The following is a 24,540-nucleotide window of genomic DNA, read 5'->3' as shown; positions in this document are numbered from 1 at the left end:
TTTTCTCTCTCTTCTTTTTCCTGCCACGATAAATTTTCTCTCTGGTCGATGACTCATGTAAATCCATCCCCATATGATGCTATTTACAAGCCGCTACTTATTTCACCACTCCAACCAATCGTCTTCTTTTATTTCTTGTCGTTTGCTTCCAGATAAATTTTGGTATTGCCGTTTGTCTCCGAATCATAAAGTCCTGCACTATGGAGATCTGGAGGAGAGCCCGCAGGGCGAGGTGCCACACGACTCTCTACAGGACAAACGTGAGTGGAACCCGTTATTACTTGTTGCATTAACTCAGTGTTGTGTCTGACTGTGGATTATCTTTTTTATTTTTTTCCATCTTCTATAAAATATCTGAAGACCCATGTGTGGTGGCTGCAGAGCATTGCATAAACAGCGTCAAGCAGCTGTCACTGATACAAACTGTTGGATTTTATAGTCAGTGTTGCCATCAGATCCACTTGTTGACCTTGCAAACAATCCAGTACAGAGAGAATTTAACATTTCTAATCACTTGGATAAAATGGCACCCGTCTGATGAGACAGTTGTCACTGGGATGTTGTTGTTGTTTGTTGTGAACTCACTGCCGTCCTCTCTGCAGTGCCTGTGGCTGATATCAAAGCTGTTATCACCGGCAAAGACTGTCCTCACATGAAGGAGAAGGGAGCCCTGAAGCAAAACAAGGTGTGTGTGTGTGTGTGTGTGTGTGTGTGTGTGTGTGTGTGTGTGTGTGTGTGTGTGTGTGTGTGTGTGTGTGTGTGTGTGTGTGTGTGTGTGTGTGTGTGTGTGTGCGCGCACATAATGTATACATGCGGGTGGGTGGGTGGGTGTGTACCCGGGCAAGAGAACGTGTCTCTGGGTGCGTGCGAGTTACATAACATAATTTTCAGTTACATAATTTCGCTTTGGGAAATAACACAATAACTTGCGATTCAGTGCGTTGCTCAGCGAGACGCACATTCATCGGCGTAGCATGAATAAATTACAGAATGCCCCTTTGAACCGCAAACCAGACTCGCGTCAGCGCCACCGAGAGCCACGTTCACGTCTTCTCTTCTCAGATCTGATAGTGCCAAGTAGAGGCAGAGGCGCCTTAACGGGGATGAAAGAGCCATCTTGTCAGTAATCTGTGTACACTCCGGCTCCTCCTCTTTCCACACTTTCCCTCTGCAGACCTTCCCTCCCCACCCACGGGACTGTGATATATTGGATCTTGAATAACTGGCCTCCAAGACAAAGGAGCGCGCCTCCTCCCCGCTCCGTCTCTTTTATTACCTTGTTGATAAGCGCGGGTCTGGGAGGACGACCTGAGGGGGGTCTGCGGGCCGTCGAGCAGGAACCGTCCCAACCTTGTGAACGAAGAGCACCGAGCGCGTTTCATCACTCATCGCCGTTACGAGGCCGGACAAAGTCACCTCTCCGGGCTGCAGAGCGAAGCGGGCGTGTGTGTGTGTGTGTGTGTGTGTGTGTGTGCGCTGTTTGTGGGGAATAATAAAGCGTCTGAAATCCTCGCAAATCCCTCCAAGGATAATCATAGCAAACATTTCCATTTCCAATGTTTCTCGTAAGCGTATACTTACGGTTTCCTCTTTTCTGGCACCCTCCGTGTCTCCAGACTCGTGTTATTTAGAAAACAGCTGCGCCGACCTGGAAAAGCCATTTACCTGTCAGCTCGGCCTCATTTTGCATCTCATTTCTGAAGAGCACCTCTCGGCTTTATGTACGAGCATTTCAGGCACAAATGAGTAGGACGTTTGATAAGCATGGTTGATTGCATGTTCTGCTGGATTCGCTAATGCCCGTGCAATTTGCGGTGGGCCATATTGGCGTGGAAAATCCTCTGCATCTAAAGAGCAGGTGCAGATCTGCGCAGCCATATTGAAATACGGCTGTTGCAGGAAAGAGAAAATTAGATTAGCAGTGTTTTATTGAAGCTGGAGTCATGGCTGACACAGCTCCTCTACAGGGAAGAAGCACTTAATTATTGTTTCAATAGAAAAGTAGAGCAGACAAATTATGACACTGCTCTTATTCAATCATCTGAAATCAAAGGAAGAAGTGAAGTTATCAAAAACACTGAGGATTACACTCCACTTTCTAAAAGTGCTGTTATCTGACTTCTCTGAGTAATCCCAGCTTTATTCAGCTTTTCTCTCTTGAAGCATTTCATTTAAATGGCTCTGTGTAGTTTAGTTTGCTCACCTCTTTGAAATAATAGTTGAGATATTTAAGTTTAATCCAAAGACTGAAGATTGTGAGGAAATTTTGGGAAATCACTGAGCTACTGCTTTACATTATGCCACAGAGTGAAATTTGGAAGCTGTTTCGACACAGGCATTAATGAAGTTAACCAAAACTCAGTTTTTAACAAATGAAGACAAAAAACGGTCCAGCCATCAGCGGCTCTGCAGTCAGTGTGAGTCTGTGACGATGTTTACATTAAAGGAGCCTTTCAGAGCTGAGAGAAGTGTCTGTTTCAGCGCTACTGAAGCTTTTCTTCCCTGAACTTCTGAGCTGAGACAAATCTCCCCTCCGAACAGCCTCGCAAAATGCTCCGAGGATTTGGTCTCAATTACCTGCTGCCTCAGTAAAGCAGCTGCTAATTTCACGCAGAGTGCGAGCACATATTTAATGAATCGCTTCCGTGTATACAAATCTGGCCGCGTATCAAGTCTGTCCACGTATGCCATCCAAATCGTTTTCTATAGTCGACCACAGGGAATTTCAAAGGAGCATACCTGCAAGTGTTCCATGCCTCTGCACTTCTCAGCTTACTTGCGTTTTACAAAATAAAATATTTTGCTTAAAGCTGATTTGATAGATTGTGATGAGGAAGATTACAGCTGAACGGCATCATAAATCTCACCTGTTATTTCTTCTTTCACCCTTTTTCTCTTTCCCCCCCCCTTTCTGCCCCACCTCCTGCACGCCGTTTCGCTCCGTCTCTCCACAGGAGGTGTTAGAGCTGGCCTTCTCTGTCCTCTATGAGTCCGACGAATATTTAAACTTTATTGCTCCTGACAAGCATGAGGTAAGACGACGGTGGTCGACCTTGCAGCTGTTGACAGTGTCGGACTGAACTTGAGAAAAATTTATATACAGCATTCCACATAGAGACTTTTGTGTTGTGTTTAAAAATTGTCACTACACCAAGTTTACGTTTTCTCCGTTTTGGACCACATAGAAAGAACCGTTCTTCTCACTGTATGATTACATTTGTTTCACATTCATTTCTCAACCGGCCTCTTTCCAAGTCTGGGAACAGTTGGGATCTCATTTGAATGAATTAGAGAGTTCTGTTCTCACCGTTTTCACACGGCGACCGGTTCATTATGTTTTCAATCTGTCCGTCCCTCTGCAGTACTGCGTGTGGACGGACGGTCTCAACGCCCTCCTGGGTAAGGAGATGACCAGCGATTACACCAAATCTGACATGGACACCCTGCTCTCCATGGAGATGAAGCTCCGCCTCTTGGATCTAGAGAACATCCAGATTCCCGAGGCCCCGCCCCCGATTCCCAAAGAACCTAGCAACTATGACTTTGTCTATGACTGTAACTAGACGTACGAGCCCACAAGGCCCACCCGAACAGCCCCCCACACCTACTGTATTCACTGGACCAATCCCTTTTTTCTTATAAACTGGAAGAAACACACATAAAACCGTATGTTATTCTGAAAAAAAAAAAAAAGAAAAAAGAACTGTGATTGAAAGGAAAAAAAACAGGATTTACTAAACTATTTTCCTCTTGCTTCTAGCTACACCTTTATAAGAGAGAAAATTGTGCATATTAACATAAATGTCGCACTTGAGGGACCGATGTGGATTTTTTTCAAGTTGCCATGGCGATCAGGAAACAGGAAGTGTTTGTTTGGCCTGTTTGTTGGTCCTCCTGCGTCTCTTTCTTCTTCTTCTTCTTCGTCACCTTCTTCTTCTTCCTCCTGTGTCTGATGTTTCTAAACCTCCACTCCTTCTCGGTCGAGGACCTCGACCGTCACATTGCTCCAACATTGTTGTAGACAAATGCTTTAGAAATCCTTCTTAATTCAGCTTCCTAGATGTCCCTTTTTTATGTTTATTATTTTTTGCTCAGGGTTCTCGTGGAAAGGGATGCCGTGTGCAGGGGTCAGGATGATGGTTGTGTTGTTCAAAAGAGGGAAAAAGGGATCGTTTTTCTTTCTTTCTTCTTTCATTTTGGGGGTCAACTTCCCAGTGTTTTTTTTTTTTTTCTCCTGTCACATTCACACTTACAGTATTTGTGGCAGCTAAACGTTTTCCAAGAGGCAGAGTTGCGTTTTAAGACTGACGTTTCTCGAAAATAGTCCCGTGTTCCTCTGTCCTGCTTCATGTATGCTGAAGACTGTTAGAATTAAGTCGATTCCTCAAAATGCAGGCACTGTACAACAGTAAAATGCCTCTCCTTCGAATATTAATGTTCTTATCGCGCCGCTGCTTATTGCTTATTGTACACCTACACCGTGGCTTCGCCATAAAACCAGTGTAAACACACCACCATTGTGAAACACACACGCGGTCAAACACACACTTGTCTTCTCCCTCATTTGAGTCTCTCTTTGTTGTAAACACTGCTGTACACAACATTCCTAAGCAATATTTGATCTCTTTGGTTTATCATTTGTAAGATGATCATGATTTAGTGATTTTTTTTAAAATTGTGAAACTGCCAAGTAGTTGGTATTATCAAATGTAAGGTAGTATCTGGTCAAGGGAAGTTGACTTTTTTGTGTGTGTTTAGGACAATAATGGCCACAAAATTGAGAGTTTATGTATTTTTTTAATTTAAAAAAACAGATCATGGTTGTTATTTCTAGTATGATTTATATATTTTCCCCTTCCTATTTAATGCCTTCAGATGTTTTTTCTTTAGAATTTTTTCAAAGCCCCTCAAAACTGCTGTTTACATTAAAGGTTTAAGAACTGTAACTGCTTCTTCTTGTTGTTTCCTTTTTTCATCATTCATAAACCACACACTAAAAGATCATTGTTATTTTATTAATGTCACATTGAAAGGTTAAACTTGATCAAAATTATCATCTGATTTTCAAACAGTTAGCTCCAACAGATATCGAAGTGAATCGGTTCAATAAATATGAATATTCCTGCGCTTTCAGTCTTTGAACGCGGCCGCATTAGAAACCATTATGAACCCCTGCAATCATTCAGTCTGAGGGAACAAAGAGGGAAATCGTGCCTCATGGCTGGGTGAGTGGGAGTTGTCATGCAGAGAGGAACAAATTCTAACCCACCTCCACGGTCTTTATAAACTCCAGGTTCATCTGTCAACTTGAGCTCGCTGAAACCTTCTGAGCCGCTGCAGCCAAAGTCGCATCAAATGTGGCAGGAGCCTCGGCAGGCCGGGAATAAAGATGTTCAACGTCTCCTTCTTTCCCTTCACAGAAAATGCTTACCTTATTAAAGTAAAGTTTTTCAGCATAAATCTCCCCATTAATTTTTTCTGACATGCTGAAGTGGACAGAAAGTGCTTTTTGAAACGGTAGTAGTAATAATTTGGTTCACAGCTCCGTACCTCTACATTTTAAGTAAATGAAGCAGTATTTGGATTCCAAGCTGTAATTATTTTCAAATCCATCAAAGTAAAATCTGATATTAATCATGTTGAGAGGAGAGATGAGTTATTCTTTCTTTTCTTTTTTTTTTAAATTCATGATTTAGGACCACTTCTTTTCACTTGGAATCTCTTATCTCACTTTACTTAGTGCGTCCTTGGTTTTGGTGCCTGGATTTCCCATTACATGCCCGGCTGTGTCACAGGATATTTATTCCCCCGCACACAGGTCGTGGCAGTACTCTACTCCTCCGGGTGTGACACCATTTCTTGCTTCACGGCTTTATCTGCCACCCAGGATCCTCCGCCGAGCTCCCTCTCTTTAGAGAGAATTGCTCATGCACTAATGGATACCGACGCTCGCGCTCATTAGAAATGTAAGTCGGCGCCGAGCAGCATCTGCCTCGCCGTCTCATGGGTGAGGAAGGGAAACGTCCCCCCCACCCCCCCCCCACCCTTGGCGAGACCACCCTGTGTTTGATGCAGTCGCCCCGTCTCTCGCTCACACGCAGCATGCTGCTGTTTAAACAGTCACACGGTTAATGGCCTCCTTCCTGGGAGGGGAGGCAGCGCTGAGCCAGTCTGGGGAGTGGATTACTCACTGGATCTGATGAAGGTCTGGAAGAGGAGAGCTAATCGAGACGGGCACAGAGGATGTCAAGGCAAAGATGAAAGTTTGTGTCACGATTAAGTTGAAATATGAGCGACAATAAGCACCAGGATGATGCTCCAAACAAAATGGCATGAAGAATAAACAGAAGAAGTCAGCCATCTATTTCAACTCAAACAAGCAATATTCTGTCTCACAATCACACATATTTTTGATATTTCAATTCACTTTATCCAATTTAGGATTCAAGAGCAGATCAATTTTAGCCACCAATTAACCTGTTTTGCTACATTGGAAGGAAACCCTGCCAAAAAAAAACCCCAAAACATGCAAATAAGCTCATCCTAGACTTGTGTCTAAGATATTCTATAGGAGGTAAACGCTGCACCACTGTGCAGCTCCACGCTCATGCTGTCTGAATTGTTATGTGCTATTTTTTTGTGTCAGTGTAAATTGTGTGGGAGATTTATTGACACTCATGCATTAATGACCACAATGACTGAGCTGAAGTTAAAAAAAACAAACAAAAAAAACCGAGCAGAACATAAGCTTGGTCTTGCTGCACAGAAAGTGGGAATTGTGAAATCAATCACTTGGCTGGCGCGTTGGTGAAGTGGGTGGCACCGTCGCAGCACGGCAACAACGTTCTCATATCTACCATTTCTCTGATTTACCTACAAAAAGCGTGCGCCTGTGTTTGTCTATCCGGCTTCCAGCAAACCCTAAATTGGATGGAGGGGGTGTAGAAGACGGATGACGGCTGGAGAATTACTTGAGAACTTTGTTTATTTGTTTTACCAAGATCTGTATGAAACTTTGCACGACTTCCATTCAACTCAGGAAGATTTGAATCCATCTTCAACATGACTTTATATGAATAGATTAGAGTCAGTAGAAGCTAACTATGAGTCACATTCAACCTGCAAACTAATCAAATTAAGCACCTGTGGCCCAAACAGGCCTTAAACCGGGGGATCTTTACATTACTACCCTACTGCTGAAGGCGAGGAGTTCTTTTTTTGTAGTGAAAGTCTTTCAGAACTGATTGAAAGTGACTTTTCATCCACCCGCACATATTACCTTGATTCAAGGAGGTACTCTTTGCAAAGTTTGTGTGTTATATGTGAGTGTGTTTGTGGTTTTTTTTTTTTTTTTTTCATCCATATCCGCCCATGTAGGAGTGAAAAGGACTCGGCTGGCCTCATTACAAGTTCTCAAAAGACTCCATGCAGAGTGCGCGACAGCCGCCGGAGTGCTGCGGCCAGCAGGGTGCAGCTCCTGCACTCGTCCAGCAGGGCACACTAATCAAATCAGATTAAGGCAGAAATTTGAAATAAATGATTACAAGGGCAAGCATGCTCTCACACACACACACACACACACACACACACACGCACACACTGCTTGGCACTGAGTCCAGACTCATCTGCCTCCTGCACTCGTTAGCATCCTCTTGCTAGTGTTTAAGGGTCAGTCCCGACAAACACAAAAACAAAATAGTCCCCATTAAAGTATTGACAGTGCACTCAGCGGATGATTCAGAGCTCAGGTAGCTGTGGGGGGGGGGGGGGGGGTTTCCAGCCCTGGAAGAATAAGCATCACATAAAATTCAATTCAGCTCCAAATATACAGCGACTGTGGATGAGCCTGGTCCTGAATCAAACTCAGGAAGCATGTTTGTGTTAGTAGTTCTTTAGGAGAAAAGCGATGCCTGTGGTAGATCATGTGCTTTTGTTGCTGCAGCGCTGCTTCTGTTTCTTTTCTCTATTTCTATTCTATCACACACGGGTCAGGAGACTTTCCTGCATCATCAAAACGTCTTTAGAGCAGGATGCGGGATTAAGGGTGAGACCAGTGCTAACACAAAAGATATACTTTTATTATCAAATCTGCTGCCATAATTCAGTCTCTCCCCGAGGGCGTTATCGACAAAATGTCATCTTACCCGAGCAAATCACAAATCTAATGGTGCCAGAATAGCTGCTAAAGGGCAGAGAAAAACTGTGTGAGCTATTCTAAGTTTTCCTGCTCGACGTTCGTATTGACTTGTTTTCTTGGCTCGCTGTCTCGTAGTCTCTCGTTACTGAAGACATTTGTCCAATGTGGACCCATCAGAGGCTGCAGAGAGGAGCCCTGTTACTCTGATTGACTGCTGGACTGATCCACACACTTTGTGCATTATTATTCACCTGACCTGGAGCAGTAATTCCCCTTGGAGTAGAATGAATAGTGCACCATACTGCAATTTCTAAGTCAATGTGATTACTGCATGAGGTGCAGTGTCTAAATACATATTGATTGCATTTTTTTGTTTTTTGTTTTCAAGAATCCCAGGAGATTGTGTACAAAGGAGTGTGGGCTTTTCCCTAATTGAATGTTGAATGCTTTTTGTGAAATCCTGTTGGTTTAAAGACAAAAGAGGCAATGAAGAAATCCCAAACTGTAATTACATTCTGAATTAACATTTCACAATATGGAATTGCTTAAAAACTGACATTTGAGCAATATTTATTGGTAAATTGGCAGGAAAATGGAGCATTATGGATGGCAACACATATTCCCACCATCAGCTGAGGATATGTGTGAAGACGTGCAGGGAACTCGTCCCCACTGAACCCTGAAGGCAGGAAAGCCTGTAGTTTCACCATCAAAGAGTCTTCCCATGATGCAAAAAGAGGTAATGAGAGCTGACGTATAGAGCAGACTTATGGTGTGTTTCATGTGTTGTTTTAGATCGTTTTTTTTTTTAACTGAAATCACGCAAGATTTATATAGATTCATTTAGGATTATGTCAGTTTTTTCAGCTAAAGCGACAACGACGAACAGCAAGGACAAGAGGAAACATCCATCTTTTTAAAATCAATATTTTTTCTTCTTGCAAGAAAAGGAAAGTCATTTTTAACACATTTGCGCCCCCATAATATTTTATAATTACAGTATGAAATCAGTTTTTGTAAAATTTATGGCGATAATCGTGAAACACTGTGTTAAATGTGCTCAGTTACACTGAAACTTCAGTGGACCTGACAGTCATGATAGATATCAATCCTTAGTGATAGTGCCTGAAGCTTTGGATCAGCAACTAGTCCATATTTGCATAAAACAATTACGAAATTAAGCTTTGAACTTTTTTTCTGTTCAATCCCAGCCTCACCACGACAAAATCATGACACTAAACCAAACAAAGATCATAAAACCAAAGTGGGAAAATGTGCTTAGATAAATAGACACAAGAGAGGGTTGATCACAGTGATAATAGCAGATTGAATACAGTGCGAATAAAGCTCTGAACACTGCAACTCATTCCTGACATTGGAAATTCTCTCACGAAAATCCATGTTAAAGTCGTCTGTACTCTTTTTTTCAAAATTTGCATAAAGGGAAGCAGTGTCTAGGGGAAAGTTCTCCGCAGCACGCTGATCTCTGTGATCTAATTATTGAAGCTTAGATAACTCTGGAACGATGGCGTCTGTGTTTGTAAAATGTCCTACATTTCCTTGCACCTCGCAGTCACATCCCTGCTCGCCAGGAAATGTACCTGTCAAGAAGAAACAAAGACAAACGGAGCTAAAACGGTCCCGCAGTCACCTCCCTTCTCTGCTCTCGCTCACTTCTTCAGAATACACAGTTTAGTCAAACCCCAGCGCAGCGTCCTCTGTTTTCTCCTTCAATCCCCCGTCAGCTCCTGCAAAACTGTTCTATTTTCGAGAGAAGCAGCCTCAGCAAGTGAACATGTCATATGCAGAGCCTGCTCTCCCCTCCGTGTTCATCAGGATCTAATTTTAGTGAAGCTCGATGCCTCTTGATGTGCTAAAAATCAACGGGCTCCTCGCCGTGTGGCGCCGCCTTTGAATCACTTTTGAAGAGCGGGAGCGCCGCCGAGGAGGGCGAGGTGATGAAGAGGAGACTTTTCAAATGTGACAACAAACAAACTGAAGCTTCACCTCAGAGCACGTTAAGGACCACGAGAACTCTCCTTTTAATTACTCTGGAGCTGGAGTGTCAGACTCATTTCCGCTCAAGAGCCACGTCGTTTCATCTCCCCTGGGCCAGACCCATCAAAACACGCAATCCCAAGAATTCAGCGCATATGAAACTTTAACTGCAGGTTTTACAACATTTCTTAGGAAATAAAAGTGCAATCAGATATTCTACAGCAGTGTGTGTTTGCAGACAGTTTAAAGCCAGTTGCTTCTCAGGATTCAGTAATTCTGCCGCCTCTGGCGTGCACTTTTTTTAAAAAAAAAAAAAATCAAGAAAACAACATGGGTTTGATTCAAATGCGGTTTTACTCGATGAGCCAGCCGGCCTCACTGGTCCCTCGGATGCGGGCATTGTTGCGAAGTGACATTGAATTTCAGGTCTCAGCGTGGCGTTATGATCTGAAGAACAATGCAAACCCTCAGCGGACACGTTTTGGAACGGCCGCCGGCTGCATTCAGTCCTCTTTCTGGCCTTCAGGCTGCGTGTTTCACACTCCAGAGTTCACCACATATTCAGAGTCAGTGTCTGGCTCTAATAAAGGTAAAAGTGTAACAGAAGTGATGATGTACTAAAACCCAGAGTAAATGTGTCTCTAATGCCACACTGAATCTCGAAAGCTGCCTCTGCCAGTCCCATTTTTATTGGTCTTGCTGCCAGAATGGCCGAGCTGCCTCACTCTGCTGGAGGAAAAGATCCCTCACGACAATAAATCAGGCGTCAATTGCCAAAACCCGGCTCTTTATGTCTCCTGTCTTGGCACCACAGAGCAGCGGTGCTTCTTTTTAAAGGCTTTCTCGCTGCTTTAAGTCGATCTTAAAAGCAGTTCACTCAGTCATTTAAGTCTCTTTCATTATAGGCGTGACAGAGATTGTTTAGGAACACGAGAGACTCCTTCGGAGCCATTCTTTTTCATGCTGCACTGTGTGGGATTGACACAAGACTGAGGCGAGCCAAAAGCAGTCCTCTGCGTCTAAATTTACCTCTGCGGAACCTGTCAGCGCCGACTTGTGTAGGATGACAGCAGGCATATCGCTTCAATAGGAAATAGAAAGACGGCTTCCCGCAGCAGCCGAGGAATAAGTTGAAGACGACCGTCTCAGGTGAAACTCTGCTGTTTGTGACCTTTCCGTCAAAAGGTACCGACAGAAAGAAACCGCAGGACACTATTAAGAAGTCATTCACTAATGTATTGTAAAGAAATATAAAAGAAACCGAAGCAAAAGAAAAGTAACATCTTTTTAAATGTAGACTTTTCTTTTCTGGTGCATCTAACCTAAGTTTCTCTGTTGAATGACCTAAACAGTGAACATAAAGCTGTTTGACATTTCCAATCGGTGAACATGAATTTGTGTTATCGCTCTCGACTGACGACCTTTACCCTCACCACCCTGCTTCCACCTCTTTTTGACTCAGTACCAACACGGTCACCATCTATGTCATTATTCCTCATGCAGCTATTAGAACTTCTATCAACCACTAACTAGTATATTTCCCAGCTGCGATATCCTTTAATTGTTCTGTCCTCACTGCAGCTTTATCCACTGCTACTCCCAATCTAATCATGTTAGATTTAAATTCAGATTGTAATAGTCTTTTTATATTCCTGCTTTATAGTTGAGAAAATGTTTATGAAATAATTGTATCTTTTTTGTTAGCTTTAAATCGATCTTTTCAACATAAGCTTTTTTAAACTTTAAATTGTTTTTTTTCCAGAGCAATTTCTTCTTAATAATAAATCCTAAATTAATCAAAAGCCTTCTCTTGCTTTTAACCGGTGCCACATTTGTAAAGGACATGCTTGTAAGTAGGAGGGTTGCAGACATGGAAAATGTTGATAAATCTTTTTTGCCAAAGCTTAAAAGCTTTTCGTTGCTTTATCACTCATTTATGTGAATTCAGTGACTGAGGTCTGATGAATCAAGACACACCGGCAATTGAGCAGTTTGTTCATTTAACAAACAAACAGCAGCTCCTTGTCACGGTGGTCACGTTGTTGTGACAGTCAGTGAACCAGGGTAGTGGTGTTTTTTGCCTTTTTCTTGATTTGTACATCCTTCCATTTGCCACTAGCTGTAATCTTGTTATCACAAATCAATATTCTGGGGACTTTGAATTATCTCCTGAAAGGAGTTCATAATTAACTCACAAAAACTGAAGGAAACTGTTGAAATTATAGCAATTAGACGGTTTATTTTCTGGTATTATACATATATACAGTAATTACAATTTCTTTGAACGTGTCAATGATGATCACATCAATAAAACTTTATTTTAAATTATTCATACAAACACTTGATATGTATCTGTGCTGCCTACAAATGCTGAATTTGGTTCATACCAAAAAGATATAATCAGATCTGTGGGATTCATGTGTTGGATCAAGCCAAAGTTGCACGTTGTCCAGGTTTAAAAGGGACAGGATGAGATTTTCCATCTCCAAAACCACCAAAGCTTTCATACCTAAAGGAAAAACAAGAAAACATGGGATGATTTCAGTTGAAACAGTTAGATTCAAAGGTATCAACTACATCTAGATGCTGTTCAATTATTGAACAGTTAAAATAATTAGAGACTATATAAAATGGACTGTTCAGTTTCTCAGCTGCAGCTCATCGGTTACTGTCTCCAGGTCATAAATACACAACAACATAATGCGACTCACAATAACTGCGTGAGAGAGATTACCATATCGATTCCTATTCTGCTACAGCTTCCACTTGGCAGCAACTTTGAGATGCCGATTTTTCAAATGTCCTTAATTTCCTCCTGTTGGTGAGACTCTAAACGGCTCATTATAAACTTGATAAATCGAAGCCATTAAAGACATATTTGAGAAGAGATTTCTGTAGAGAGAACGATTGTTTCCACTGTGGTTTAATCTATCACTCCACTGTAATTTGTATTGCTGCGACTCTTGCAGAGGCTGTCGGTCTGGTTAGACACCCCCGATACTCACAGTCTTGTGTAGTTCTTCCAGTCTGCTTGGCTGACGGATGGTCTGGTTGCAGCCATGGCGGCATTTAGATGAGCCTGACACAGCAGCAGGCTGGGCTGACTGGAGGCTGGATGCACGGAGACAGGCTCTTTCTGGAGGAAGAAAATACAATATAAGAGCTGAGGATATGTCCTACAAATAGGGTTAAATAAACCCAAGTTACAAATTTTAGGGATTTTCCTGTGGCTGTCACGTACGTTGGCTCTTTTATGGTTCTTCTTGATGGTATTGACAGTTTCTTGGAGGCGCTCCAGCTGCTCCGGGCTGAGCTCCTCGAAGCCTCTCTGGATGGAAGGCATGTAGGCAGGGGGGGCGGAGCTGACCGGGTCCCGAGCCGGGGCTGCGGTGAAGTCGAGGTTCCCAGAGTTTGGTCCAGAGACGCACCGCAGGTTCTAGCAGAGGAAAAGAAGATGGAGAAGATTGGCAAGAAACAGTCACATTTCCAGACAGCCTAAAAATGCCATTAAAATGAGATGGATATATCTGAATGCAAATTGGACAAAGTTGCATGTAAACAGCTTACCAGTCCTAAAACTGGTGAATTTCCTGACTCTGTCTCGTAGGAGCTTCCGAAGTAGAGTCTCCACAGGTTGCCGTGCTGTTGATCGTCCTCTGCTTGCAGCTCGCTGTGCTCCAGGAGAACCATCGACTGCTCCAGCTCCCCCATCGACTCGTCTGAGCCGCTGCTGTTGGTCGGGAAGATCATGGACGACAGGCTCATGTCGCTCTCTGAGCCGCAGGCCAACTCCTAATTATCACGAGGGAACAAGAGAGACAAAGCTGGTAGGAAGAATGTTTCGTGGTGTCCAGAAACACCACATGTATAAATGCTAAAGCTGATTCTGCCTCCGGTGGCTCCTGATGCTGAACTGTTCGTCATATCGTTGTCAGCATGGTCGCAGATAATTTGATTTAGCTTGTGGACAGATAATGGATTTACTAGTGGAGCTACTTACAGATGCTGAGATGCAAATAGAACATCTCACTGAATTGACCCTCGAGGGCAGAAACTGCCAGGCTGCTTCAACGTGAGCTATAAATAATTTTTAAATGGACTGGCCAACACTTCCCAGCCTCCCTGCTTTATGAGCCCGGGGCAAATTCAGTAAGAACAATAAGCTCGCCGGGCCTGTCTTTTCAGGACAGCAGACGTACATGCGGCGTGCCGGAGCCCACGCTGCTGTGCACAGCCTCCAGCTGGGCGTTGTAGAGCAGGGCTTTCAGGTCGGCCCCGGTGAACTGCTCCGTCGCCGCTGCCACCTGCTCCAGGTCCACGTCTGGAGCCAGGGGGACGCCCAGGCTCAGAGCTCTCAGGATCTCCACACGGTCTTCCTGCCAAGTGACGAGTGGGGAAACAGTGTCAACAGCTAGACTCATAACCAAAAAAAAACTGTCTTTAAAACAGTTTCTGTAGATAAACACAGTCCATGTACGTAAAGAATTATTATCACTGATGCTGATGGAAGTTTTTTAATTGGCAGACCTGATTGGGCGGGGGGCAGTACAGGGATTTGTCCAGCCGTCCAGGTCTCAGCAGTGCTGGGTCAATAAGGTCCGGCCGACTAGTCGCTGCGAGCACATACACACCTACAAACAAGCAAAGAAGATTTTGTGATTGGTTTTAATTAGATCCAAATAAAGATGGCCTCCAGCCGTGTTGACTTCAATGATACTACGAGAAGAATCTAATAAGAATCTCAACATGCATACTTTCTCCCCTCACCAATAAAACTGCAAAACCTGAATATCCAGGGTTTTTTTCCAATGAAATGTTTGGTTTTTTGCTACAAAGATCTCTTGTAACATTCCCTAGAAAAGACTTCTCGAGAGCTGCACATTTAAAATTACTAATCTTCCCTCCAGGTACACACCATCAACTCAGACTGCAGTTGACCTCAGAAAAAGCTTCCCACTTTTATTAGAATTATTTCAACCTTCTGGCATCACACTCTGAGAACACACACACACATATTTCTAACCGGTGGAGCGCCGACATCCGACAGAAAAAAAAAAAAAAAAAAAAAACATGGATCAGAGCAGCTCGTCATCGTGTAAAGCGAGGACAGGGTGGTGCAGCAAGGCTCCATCGTACAGTTAAAAGAAATACGTATAAAGGCTTAGAAATTAAACACTGTTTTTCCCCCACCATTAGCGTCTCGTTCACTACATCCCTAACATCTGAGCTCTCCTTCTTATGAGCTTCATTTGGATCCGATCCATTTTGAAAACCTCAACATCTTCAAGCTCTGCCACTCCTGCTTCAGCCTCCAGTCACTTTGTCAACGCATAAATCCCTTCACTGCAGTCACTTTAGTGTGTAAACAAACCCACAGAAAGGCAAGATTTTCTTCAACAAGGGAATTCAAAGTTGACAAATATATACAGTAAAAAGAAGAAGAATAATAATCATAAATAAATTTGAATAAATACATTTAAAGGTGAAAACATTAAACCTTCAGCACAAAAAACAAAAGGCTTTGAGAAGGGCGTCTGTGGCGATATGGGGGCGGAGCTTGTGTTTCTAGGCCTTGTCCTTGAGTTTTACAGTCAACATGAGGTTTTCCAAACAACCAGTCTGACTCCTGGAGGTCACCGTAACCCTAAAGACCTCTAGCAGCTGTTCCATAAACACGCCCGCTGCTTCCCAGACCACCTAATGAATATCCCAACAGAATCTGTTCGCTGGTTGAAATGGGCTGCCACACATGGGTGATGGCGTCTGGACGGGCCTACCCTGCAGCCCCTCCACTCCGTCCAGCTGGGTGAGGAGCTGGTTGACCACACGGTCCGTCACCCCGGTGCTGTCGTGGCCTCTCCTGGGAGCCAGGGAGTCAAACTCGTCGAAGAACAGGATGCACGGCTTGGCAGCTTGCGCCCTGCAGCAGAACGAAGATGAAGCAATCGAACGGAAGGAAATGACTTCAGTCACATGAATGCATGTTATCAGGGCTTATAATGACGATTAATAGTTGATGTTACTCATTCCATCTAACAGAGAGGGTGATAAGAGGGAGGCGGCGGTGCTGGGAAGAGTTTAAATGTTGACTAACCTTTGGAAAACGTCACGCACCGCCTGCTCACTGGCTCCAATGTACTTACTGAGCAGTTCAGGACCCTGCAGAGGGAGAAACCTTCATTGGAACACGTTGCTCAGACACACGGCGGCTCGGTCTTTACTTGCACTACCTTGATGCTGATGAAGTTCATCCCGCTGTCCTTGGCTACAGCTCTGGCCAGCAGCGTCTTCCCGGTGCCAGGAGCTCCGTACAGCAGGATTCCTGAGCGATGGCGGATAGGAAGACTTGCAAACAAGATGGGATACTGCAACGGAACGGACACTGTCGATCAGCTACGGAGAACAGCACGCTTTGAAAATCAAGTGATGTGAAATTTGCCAGTCTCTATGAGTGATTCACTCACTTTCTAATCAATTACAAGTGCTGTTATGAGAAAGTATCAACAATTAAATCAACTGATTGAATTACACACAGGGCTTTCTGCTGGTTGGTAACTAAAACTAAAATCAAGTAAATATGCTCCTGTCAAGCCACTTATTCACTTCCTCTGCATGAATAGGAATGAGATTATAATGCATAAACAAAGTGGGCATCATGTAATTCAAATGGAGTTTTAAGCGTTAAGCTTCTCAGCAGATTTTCTTCACGTTAATAAAAAAGTTGATTAAATGATTGTTCATTTTCATTCTGTATTCATCACTTAACTCCCACTTCAGCCGACACTTTTATGAGCTCATCCTCACAACAATCAATAGTAATTACAGTGTTAAGCTGATAATTGATGAATACATTGTCACCGCATGCGGCACGCTTTTAACTTCTTCTTCTTCTTTTTTTTTTTTTTTAAATCGGTCCAGCATCGTGAAGTAGTGTTTTCATTCAGCTTGAGAGTTTCATTGGTTAACTGACCTTAGCGGGAAGCAGGATGGTGTCCATCAGCTGCTGCCGCACCTCTTTCAGCCCTCCCACCCGCTCCAGCCCAAATCCAGTCGGGGTGTGGAGGTCCACGCCCCACAGAGAGGGCGGAGTGAATCCCTTTAACGCCTGTGCGAAGTCACTCCACGTCAGACACACACCTGAAAGACACAGACGCACAATTCACACCGAGACGACGGGAAACACAAAGAGCAAAGCCAACCATCGTTTCAGTGTAGCTTGGGCACCTTGGTCGGAATTTCTTTTCTGCATGGTGTTTGCATGGGTGGCGCGCTCCACGAGCAATGCCAGATCCTGGGGCGTGTAACCTTCAGTCTCCTTGGAAACAGCCTCGAGGTCAAGCGTCTGTAAAGTCTCCTCAGAGAAGCAGGGCTTCCTGAGGATTAGATGCCGTACGATGTCTGCTCTCTGGGCCTGCAAACAGGAACACAGGCCGCTGTTTTGGTCCTTTTTTTATTTACTTTGGTCAGAGTGTATTACGGGTGCACGTGTAGCGAGAGCGCTAACCCGATCCGGTGGCTCGATGTTTACAAATCCCTGGATGAAGTGGGAGCCCTGCACCTCAGTGAGCAGCGAGTGGAGTGAGTGTTCACTCTGGCTGGTGAGGATCAGGCACACGAGGCTGGAGCGCAGGACTACCTCGTACACCACATCCTTCAGACCTGCAGCCACAAGCGGTTCTGAATTAGTTAGCGCCCGTGCTTGAAATGATTATCGATCCCATCAATCAGCGCGCTCGGCGACAGACCTCCTCCCACGCATACAGAAATACCGTACAGCTTACTCTGTGCAATGTGCAGGTGCAGCAGCGCCTCGGGGCCGTGCTCGTGCTCCGGTGAGGCCGGCGCTCGTGCCAACAGATCCAGGTCATCAAGCAGAACAACTGAGGGATGCATCCACTCTGCCTGCTCGAAAACCTTCTGCAGGCTCTCTCTGACAGAATCAGCCCTTTTGCCTAAAAACAAACAAAAAAATCTGTTTAATTATAGCTTTTCTTTATTATATTTTCTTTTCTTTTTTTTTACCTTGAAGTTTCTTGCAGTCCACCACCTCCACGTGAGCATCCAGATCTTCTCTAGCTTTCCTGCAGAGGGCTTGAGACAAACTGCTCTTTCCGCTCCCCTGCAAGGTTGGGCGAGAAAACAATGCTTGCCAAGATCAATGTTTTGAAATTTTCAATACTGAATTCATGAATTGTGGATATAGCCGAGCTGGGTGAAGCAGTGAAAACTGATATCTGACAGAAACCTTGGCGCCAGTGATGAGTAGCGCTCCACCTCGAAGGCCCTGTCCAGCGGTGCCGAGCGCTTGTGAGAGCGGAGAACCCAAAAGGCTGTGGGAGATAAACTCAAACCCAGCTCTACTGAGCTCATCCGCCCCGCTGGAGAGAAAGAAAAAAGAAAAAAGTATGAAACAAATGCTGCAATTTACCTTTGTTTAAAAGAGAGCGTGGTGAAAATGCTGAGAACTTACCCAAGATTACAGAGGGAGGGAAGCTCTGGGAGCAGAGTTTCTGCTCCGGCGTTGGAATCCGGCTCTGTTGCCAGCTCCCTGTCAACCTGGAGGTGATGCAAAATGACAACTGTGAACAACACCTCAAACATTTCAGAGAAAACAAAAAAAAAAAAAAAAAGATTTTTCTGTCCATGGTTTGCAGGGAAACTCAATAAGAAACAATCTGAGTTCATGCAACCATTTCAGAATATTGAGTTAAAAATTGCAGTTAGAGGTATAAACAGAACAATACCTGTATGTTTTCCTTCCTGAAGACAGTGGGTGAGAGCAGAAACAGCTGGTCTGCAGGATCATTCTCTGCTTCTGGTTTCAGCACAGCTAAAGCGAACTCTAACTTTGCTATAAATAAGAGAAGATGGGAGTGAAGACATCAATATATTTTTATTATAGATGAAAGTACTATCTTTTTAATGTATGTTTTCTCAATTTATCCTCTTTGTTTTTTTTTTCTTTCCTCTTATTACGTGTCAGTTTGTGGATTTCACCAAGTAAGGTTTAAAAATACACTTCTTAAGCTTGTAACTGATGTGTAGAAATGAATCACCGTCGGTTGAATGTAGGAGGATGGTGCCAGACCGCGCTGTCAGACAGGCTAAAGGTTCATGACTCTGTGTGTGCAGCCAACCGAGAAAAGCCATCTGGATCTCCTCATCATCCTCCTCGGGCTGAACGGAAAATGTCAAAGACCAGACAGATATTAAAGAAAGCGGCAGATCAAATCTTATGTAAGTTAGCACAAATTTGAGGTTGCTACACATCAAACGCCGCGGCCACAGGAGCTGGCTCCAGGACCCACCAGTGGTTTTAGGGGTTGCAGGCGGATGGAAGACGCTACTTTGATGGCTGTTTTCACTGGTTTGATTCTGACTGCTGAATGCGGCGGGATGTTTAACCTTCTGGCCAGCGGCTGTGGGATCTGGGGAGATCATTTATAGCATATTGATAAGCAAAAGGGACTTAAGAAAAAAAAAAAACACTATAATTCACCAGAGGCCAGTTCCAACTGATTGTACTCACCCAAACTCTTCCACTGTAGATCCCTCCGTTGCCAGACAGATCCTGAGCGCCGTGGCACACCGCCCGGACCACCATGGTTTCCTGTTCCTTCTCTTTCTCTTCTTCAGCTGGAGCGCCATCGGCAGTGGCCTCCGCGTTCTTCTTCGTCTCCGCGTCCTGCTTCATTTTTTTCCTCGACTCTTCTGGAGACGCGACTTTGGAGAGGAGGCCGTACGTCACCGGAGCCTGACCGCCATTCAGGCCGTCATTCAAACCGCCGTTCCAAGGAAACAGGTGAATGACAGTGGTGGCCACTTGGCTTATGGTGCAGAGAGAGTGAGGCGGCGTGCCACACACCCTGTAGATAGAGTCAGTGAAAAGGGCGGGGATGTCAGGCACAGGCGGCGACTCCAGAACCGAGTCGCCCGCGCCCCAGATCACGTGGCGGAGCAGACTCTTCAGGTCTGCGATGCCGCCCCACTGGTGGCCGGCAGACATGACGGAGCTGCTTCTTGATGCTGGCCCTGAGGGGGCAGAGCCGGAATCTGCGTTTTGCTGTGCGTGAAAATACTGTTCCTGGCCGGATCGCACGGGGGAATTACTGAGGGCGCCAAATCCAGCGCGGGTCTTCGGAGACACCACAAGTTCCGTGAACTGCTCGAGGCGACCATAAGGCACAAATGGAGAGAGTGAAGCTGCAACGAGATAACAGATTATAGAGCGTGCATGAACGCTTTCTAATGATTTAACCAACGTCATTAAATTTAATCAAGGAGGAAATGCTTTAATTTAATTAACTTACTGAATCCACACAGTAGTGGTATTTTATGATGATTAAAACTGGTATAATAAAGCAGTAACATATAGTTGGACAAAAGCCGAACAAGTCCCAATTTATTTATTTATTTTTTCAGAAAACTCTTCACTCACTGCATTGGACATGACAACAATCGTTTGCTCATTTGGTAAGAGGCTTGAACACTGACCTATTTGGATGTAGATGGCCGTGTGTTTATCCACCCAGACAGGAAACACAGCATCCTGGAAAACCACCCTGATCTGATTCAGCAGCTGTTCCTCCAGAGCTGAACTATGGAGCTCCTGTAGGAGTCAGTCACATAGGAGAGGCTTTTATTTAAAAAGAAATTCTTCCACCACGTCCACGATTCAAGTGGAACCCGTATGAAGATGGGGTACACAGTGTGACGGGCCGCTCACCAAGATCTCCCAGTCATCTGGTGACAGAGGCTCCACAAACACCTGACGCAATGATGAAACCTGGTGGCAGGGTCTGACAAAGCCCTGAGAGAAGCCAGAAGAACCACATGGTCAGCACCAACGCCTGGCGATTCCAGACACTACCAGTCAAAGGTTTGAGAACGCCTAAATTTTTCCACTTATTTACAGCAGTTCAAGTCCAATGACAAGCTTGAAATGGCACAAATAACCGCCATGTTAAAAAAGTAAGGTTATTCAAAGCTGAAAAATAATATGCATTGCAGAATTTTACAAAGAGGTCTTTTTTCAGGGGAACAAGAGGTGAGTTAATAAAACTGTTCTGCAGCAATGCAGGTTGATCAAGTCTTGAAAGTCGGTACGACTAATTCATGCAGGTGTTCCAGCTTTTCTGGATTAATTACACCCCTCTCCATTGGTATAAAAGCAGACCCTCGTGAGAATCAGCTGAACAGTACTGTATTGCAGAAAGTAGAGTGTTGCTATTGAAATGCAGAGAAAAAAAAGCAATCGAGTACAGTTTCTGTCATCATCAACAGGACTCGGAAACTGGGAGAAAGTGACAGGAAGAGATCTGACAGACCCAAAAAATCACAACAGAATCAGAGGAAACAAGCCTCAGTTTCAACTGTAAAGAGAAGACTTGGAGCTGCGGGTTTGACAGAATGAGTTGCAGCATGAAAGCCACTGAGAAGACATCAGAATAAGATAAAGACGCTCAAATGAGCTATGAAACACCACCACTGGGCTACTGAGGACCAGAAGACGGATGAATCAAAATTTGAAATCTGCACTTCATTGTATGCTGTGAAAAGATGAATCCGCAGTGTGTAATAATAACTGTCTGACATGGAGGAGGAAGGTCTGAGGCTGTTGTAGACCCAAGGTCAGTAACTTGTACAAAGTGTGAGGCACCCTGAACCAAAACGGCCTCCAGAGCATTGTTTAGTGAAATGTAGTGATGCAATTGTCACCCTATAGTTTAGCAAGATAATGACCCAAAACTAAAGTTCAAACAACGCCAGAACTATAATAAGAAAATAAAGGGGGGGTGGGTTTGAACACATGGAGAGTTCAGCACAGTCCCCAGGCTTTGACCGATAGTGTAAATATATCAAAGAACACCTCTTCTTTGAGGCCTCTACCTGCTCTCCATCGTTCAGGCCCAGTTTCTCCCCCAGCTGTCGACACAGCTCCACTCTGTGACTGTCCTGGCAGGAGCCTTTGTTCAAAGTCCAGCTGAGAAACACTGGCGATCCAACACCCCATGACAACTCCAACGCTTGGTTCTGGAACGGAAAAAACAAAGACTCAGCCACAAAATCTGTTATTTGAAAATCATCAACATTCTGCTCATTGCAGGGCACTTAGACTAGCAATGGGGGTTTTGCAAGGATTTTTTCTTTTGGTTGCAAGATCTCAATTTTGAGGAAAAAAATAAGATTTAAAAGAATTCTTAAAAAAGGAAATCAAAGAATGCAAAAATATCAGAGATACTGTCTATATTGAGACCAATTACAATGTAAAAGAAACCACAGTAACATACAGCAAAAAGCAGTGCTCTGTTTGAATTTAAATTGTCTCCTATTTCAATTCTAATGTAGCACTTTGTCACCCCCAAGTGTGCCTGCAAAGGAACTGCTGCAGAAACCATAAAATAAAAACGGGAACCACAAGCAGGAAAAGTAAAATATACAAGGCATTGAGGGATTTTGTGTAATATTCACAAAACACTGAAACAAAATGCACTGAAAGCCAATTATTTAAAGACTTTTCAACAGTTCATCAATAAAAGCATCAGAAAAACTACAGTCAAAAGAATGTCAGTACTGCTCAATATGTCAAAACCATCAAAAACTTTTAAAATAACCAAAGGCATTTATTTTTAAACAGCAAAATTATAAAAAGGTCTTTCAATTGATATTCAAGGATGCTCAACAGATGTATCGGACATGCAGCTTTCGGAGATATTTGATGTTTAAGGGATAGAAATGAAAGCTGTGCGTTATAAATTCACATTTGTGAGACTTAGATCAAACTAAAAATCTGAGAGGTCTGAGAGCTTCCCAATGCAGCAACAGATAAGAAATATTTTGTGTCTGGTGATAAAATACACATCAATATGATGAGAAAAATATAACACTTTCAACTTCAACAAGCAGCATTTATTTGAAAACTTCACTCAAGACTGAACAATTCAAGTCATCATCAGTATGGACTCAAACCTGAAATTCAACAGACAATTTTAGACAATAACATAATCAGCAGAATACGATCTGAAAAACATTGCAAGACTTTAAGGATTTCTGACCGACAAACATTCAGAAAAACATTCATGTATTTATTTTCAGCAGGCTGCATTATTGCAGGTCTCGGTGAAAAAACAGTCTGTGGAGCTGCTTGTGGCTCATCCAGGGTCTCCACTAACACAAGGAGGGTGGAACACATCACACCTGTGCTTCAATCTCTGCCCAGGCTGCCAGTGTGTCAAAGGATCCACTTCAAAATGTTATTTCTCATCTATACAGCTTTGAAAGGTCTCAGGCCTAAATACATCTCAATTTCATGTGTAGAATATGAAACATCCAGATTCCTGAGCAGTCCTCAGGAAGAGGTTTATTTCAGTGTTCCCAGAGTCAGAAGTAACAAGGTAAGTCTCTCTATCTATCTATCTTATACATATATATATATACATATACATATACATATATATATATATATATATATATATATATATATACATATACATATATATGTATATATACATATACATATACATATATATATATATATATATATATATATCCTGACACACACACACACACACACACACACACACACACACACACACACACACACACACACACATGTGTTCTCAGGTCTTCAGTTCAACAATTGATTTCCTTACATTCCTTTACATCTCAATAAAGTTTTCACTTTATTCTTTTCATGCCTTTTGAATCACTTTGTTTTTATACGTTTTAGAATTTTAATCGCTTAAGATAAAGATTCTTAATCGCCTTGTTCTAATGGAGTTCCTTGCTTTATCTCCTTGTACCGCTTGGTGTCTGAGTAGTGCAATAGAAATACTGTAAATGTGTCACACCGTTACTAGTTGCTCTTGAATATTTCCCAAAATGCCATCAGGTCAAGCCTGTCATGGATTAATTCCTGTATATATTTCTGAAACATTACAAAATAAAAAAATATTCGTCCAAATCAGGATTGTTTACTTGAATTTGAAATCATATTTACAGCAATTTAAGCGCCACGCGACAAGATAAGAAACACTCAAAACACCCGAATTTTGCATCACAAAAGACAGCAATAGTTTTTATCGATGTTGCATCAACATGAAAACTTCAAGCAACAATAAAAACAGCAGAAACAGTGAAGCTAACTCACCTCATTCAGAGAGAGGTGTGATATCAGCTTGGAGGGCAAGTGCAGAAAGCAGTTTTTAGTGTTGTTAAAAACAACACTGACCGGTTGAATGCCCTGGTTAGTAAACATAGTCACCAGTGAGTAAGAATAGTTCAGTAAATATCAGTCAGGCTGTGCAGCTAACGTTACATGTTGAACTTCCGCCATAGTTGATGTGCTCTGAAAGCTTCAAGCTACCCGGAAGAGGTTCATGGGGATCAAATATCTTTTCAAAATA

The 24,540-nt window shown here is 43.4% G+C and overlaps 2 protein-coding genes across 7 annotated transcripts in view; one reads left to right on the top strand and one right to left on the bottom strand.

Annotated features, from left to right (window-relative positions):
* Nucleotides 1–4,946, top strand: part of elmo1 (engulfment and cell motility 1 (ced-12 homolog, C. elegans)) — a 100,324-nt gene extending 95,378 nt beyond the window's left edge. For all 6 annotated transcript variants that reach the window (XM_030121346.1, XM_030121344.1, XM_030121345.1 and 3 more), the window contains 4 exons: nt 153–260; nt 603–685; nt 2,955–3,032; nt 3,363–4,946. In XM_030121346.1, the coding sequence (XP_029977206.1) occupies nt 153–260; nt 603–685; nt 2,955–3,032; nt 3,363–3,563 (470 nt within the window). In that variant the 3' untranslated portion in view covers nt 3,564–4,946. The remainder of the gene's footprint in view (nt 1–152; nt 261–602; nt 686–2,954; nt 3,033–3,362) is intronic.
* A 7,420-nt stretch (nt 4,947–12,366) lies between these two features.
* pex1 (peroxisomal biogenesis factor 1) lies at nt 12,367–24,460 on the bottom strand. The gene is made up of 24 exons (XM_030120941.1): nt 24,285–24,460; nt 22,025–22,168; nt 20,862–20,945; nt 20,630–20,744; nt 19,665–20,338; nt 19,444–19,563; nt 19,192–19,312; nt 18,880–18,986; nt 18,606–18,691; nt 18,381–18,513; nt 18,158–18,254; nt 17,917–18,087; nt 17,640–17,794; nt 17,360–17,546; nt 17,106–17,272; nt 16,366–16,500; nt 16,230–16,294; nt 15,913–16,055; nt 14,663–14,766; nt 14,335–14,511; nt 13,703–13,927; nt 13,377–13,571; nt 13,141–13,271; nt 12,367–12,644 (listed from the first exon to the last, which is right to left on the bottom strand). Exons 1-24 carry the CDS (start codon nt 24,390–24,392, stop codon nt 12,563–12,565), a joined length of 3,726 nt encoding a protein of 1,241 aa, XP_029976801.1. The 5' UTR covers nt 24,393–24,460; the 3' UTR covers nt 12,367–12,562.
* Between the last annotated feature and the right edge of the window lie 80 nt (nt 24,461–24,540).

The sequence above is a fragment of the Salarias fasciatus genome, chromosome 22 (genome assembly GCF_902148845.1).
Source record: "Salarias fasciatus chromosome 22, fSalaFa1.1, whole genome shotgun sequence".
NCBI classification, from domain to species: Eukaryota; Metazoa; Chordata; class Actinopteri; order Blenniiformes; family Blenniidae; genus Salarias; species Salarias fasciatus.
The sequence above is the reverse complement of the archived record's forward strand: the minus strand, read 5'-3'. Positions and strand labels throughout refer to the sequence as shown.